This window comes from Ostrinia furnacalis, unplaced genomic scaffold (genome assembly GCF_004193835.3).
Source record: "Ostrinia furnacalis isolate ACB-3 unplaced genomic scaffold, ASM419383v2 OfSCF5175, whole genome shotgun sequence".
Classification (NCBI taxonomy): Eukaryota; Metazoa; Arthropoda; class Insecta; order Lepidoptera; family Crambidae; genus Ostrinia; species Ostrinia furnacalis.
The window spans coordinates 388,027-391,515 of record NW_021135414.1 but is presented as its reverse complement, the minus strand read 5'-3'; the positions used below and the strand labels follow the sequence as shown (position 1 = coordinate 391,515).

General features: G+C 45.1%; 1 protein-coding gene across 1 annotated transcript; it reads left to right on the top strand.

The window, feature by feature from the left end:
- Positions 1 to 2,094: 2,094 nt before the first annotated feature.
- Positions 2,095 to 3,072, top strand: LOC114360810 (uncharacterized). Its single transcript, XM_028315606.1, has one exon. The coding sequence runs from the start codon at positions 2,095 to 2,097 to the stop codon at positions 3,070 to 3,072; it is 978 nt and encodes a 325-aa protein (XP_028171407.1).
- The last annotated feature ends 417 nt before the right edge of the window (positions 3,073 to 3,489 follow it).

The window sequence follows — 3,489 nt, the reverse complement described above, 5'->3', positions numbered from 1 at the left end:
TCATCAGTCGTTGAAAGCATTTTATCATGTCATTAACCTAAATTGGGGAGGCTAAATCGCGACGCCGTTTTTAAAGGCGTCGTGAGCTAGCCTTCCCAATTTATTTACTACTATGCTCCTATAAGAAAAGACGCAATAAAAAGAAGGAATCCCAAGAACACTAATTGGGAGGACTTCAAACGGGACCTAAGGACGGAACTTAGTGAACCAAAATGCAAACTCAACTCTGTGCTTGAAATAGAGTTTGACGCTGATCGAATTACCAATGCCTTGAAGACTGCCTGGAGGGATAACTGCCCGGAACGCGAGGCGGGATCTAAGAAACTTCCATGGTGGACCAAGGAAATAGCCCTCTTACGAAGGGAGACAAGAAAGGCGTTCAATATAGCAAGAGCTAGGAATGACTTTACAGAGTATAGAAGAGCACTGACGGAGTATAGCAAAGCGGTGCGAAAGGCAAAGAGGAAGGCATGGAGGGATCATTGTGAGATGATCAACTCAGTTCCCGAGGGCATGAGACTGACAAAGGCCATGTCAACAACCAAAGCGAACCCACTCACTACAGTATGGAGTGAGAGGGGGGGATATACGGAAGCAGGCAAAGATACGTTGAAAACAATGATAGCAACGCACTTTCCTGAATCACAGGTCCTAAACGATGATCAAGATCCAATCAGCGTGGAGGAACAAAATAGAACAACAAACAAGCTCGACTGGGTTACGGCTAAAAGAGTAGTGGATGAGACTAAGGTGAGATGGGCAATCGGGAGCTTTGAACCATACAAGGCACCAGGCCCAGATTCGATCTACCCAATTCTCTTGCAGCAAGGAATCTCCATTCTGAATCCTCATCTATGCAGGTTATACAAAGCCTGCATAGCATTTGGATACATACCTAAGGTATGGAGAGAAGTCAAAGTGATCTTTATACCTAAACCAGGTAGACCGGATTACAACGACCCTAAGGCATATAGGCCAATAAGTCTACAATCTTTTCTTCTCAAATCGCTTGAAAAACTTGTAGATAAGTACATAAGACAAGGACCACTAAAAAGATTTCCTCTACATGAGCTACAATGTGCATACCAGGCAGGGAAATCTACAGAAACTGCGCTACACTATGTAACCGGCAGGGCGGAGGCGGCTCTTGAGAGTAGGGAGGTTACTGTTGGGACATTTGTCGACATAGAGGGGGCATTTGACCGCACTACCTTCGTCTCTATAGGAGCTGCTGCTTCTGACCACGGGGTACCACTACCTCTATGCCGGTGGATAGACTGTATGCTTAAAGGCAGGATTATTCAATCAGAACTGCAAGGAGAGTGCATGAGTGTAAGGACTGTCAAGGGCTGCCCGCAAGGGGGGGTACTCTCACCCTTGCTATGGAGCCTGGTCGTGGACTCACTACTTGTGAAACTTAACAAAGGACCACTCTACACGGTTGGATATGCAGATGATTTGGTAATTATGGTAAGGGGCAAGTTCCCAACTATTGTGACAGACATCATGCAAAGAGCCCTCAACACACTGGAAGAGTGGTGTGACAAAAACCACCTCTCGGTGAATCCGGGAAAAACGAATGCTATTGCATTTACAAAAATGAGAAATACAACAGGGCTAGGACATCTCTACCTTTATGGTAAGCAGATAACCTGGACCAATGAAGTGAAATATCTAGGGGTAATCCTAGATAAGGAACTTACATGGCGTAAACACCAAGATACGGTCATAGCTAAGGCTATGAGAGTGCTGGGAATGTGTCGTGGTGCATACGGGAAGACATGGGGACTTAGTCCCAGAGTGATGAGGTGGATCTATATAACTATGGTGAGACCAATAATACTTTATGGCAGCATTGTCTGGTGGCCTAGAATTAGGTTACAGACGTGCAGAACGGCACTGGGCAAATTGCAAAGAACTGCATGCCTAGCAATAACGAGTGCGTTTAGAACTACGCCAACTGCAGCATTGGAGATTATTCTGGGATTGCCCCCACTGCACTTGGCGCTAGAAGTAGATGCAAGGAAGGCGCTGCACAGACTGAAGGGGGCGGGACTTTGGAGTACATCCAAACCTTGCACCAAGCACACAAGGATGGGGAGTGATCCTCAATTAGATGCAATAATGGACATGGGTTGTGATACAATGCAGCCTAGGTACATGTTTAGCAAGGATTTTAAAGTGTCTATACCAACAAGGGAAGACTGGAAAAGAGGACCAAAACGTCAACAAGACAGCCTGATCTGGTATACTGATGGCTCCAAGATGAACTCAGGAACAGGAGCGGGCGTCTACTCCAAACAATCTGAGCACAGTGAAAGCTTAGGGAGGTTTGCAACAGTGTTTCAAGCTGAAACCTATGCTATAATCATGTGCGCAGTAAGGAATATAGAACAGGCGCATAAAAAGCGTGACATTTACATATTAAGTGACAGTCAGGCAGCACTCAAAGCCATTGCCTCAGTGAGGGTTGGATCCAGACTCGTTTTGGAGGCAATCTTGGCACTGAATAAACTTGGAAGGCACAACAGGGTGACCCTCATGTGGGTACCTGGACATACTGGAATCGAAGGCAATGAGAGAGCCGACAGTCTAGCGAGACAAGGGTCAGAGGCGGCACCTATTGGGCCAGAGCCGATAGTGCCCTTATCTATAAGCACTGTACACATGGCCATGAGGCAATATACATCCAGGAAGCACAGAGCTGAATGGGAAAGCTCCAACGGCATGAGCCACTCCAAACTATTCCTAGTTGGAAACACAAGATCATGGGAAAAGCTCATACTCAATGGAAACAGAAGGCAAGCCCGAGTGATCACGGGTGCGCTAACAGGACACTACACTACAAACCACATGCTCCACAAAATGGGCCTAACTACGGATGACAGCTGTCGAGCATGTGGAGAACATGCGGAGTCCATGAAACACCTACTCTGCGAATGTGACGCGCTAGCTAGAACTAGAATGGGTCTCCTGGGGTCGGCTTATCCGACGCCAGAAGAATATAGGTCCTTCTCACCCAAGCACTTGATCCACTATATGGATAGGATCTTTGTGGATGAGGGGGGATAAAGGTATAGGGAAGCACAAAAGATCCCAATGGGTCGACGTGCACTGCGCCCATGCGCGGCCCAAAAATAAGATAAGATAAGATACATTTTCATTGCAAAATAGTCTCTATTACAACTACATAAGATCTTACAGTGAATATCTGGATGTGCTGTCTTCTGTGCATACTAGATGTAATTTACTAAAGGGTTTCTAATGAAATAAAACACGTAAATTATAAAATACTGTTTACTTTGGCTTACCAGTCCGATTTACAGTATTTTCATTAATTTTCACAAATTATGTTCAATAACACAGTTATATTTGACTGAAAGTAAAATTTCAGTGTCGTAAAATTAAATGTAAGTAATTATAATACACATGTTGAGTATCCCCTAATACAAGCCAAGTTGAAATGTGATGACCGCTAGACTGTGACAC

Coding starts and splice junctions, on each gene's coding strand:
- LOC114360810 (XM_028315606.1), top strand. CDS start 2,095: ATGGGGAGTGATCCTCAATTAGATGCAATAATGGACATGGGTTGTGAT.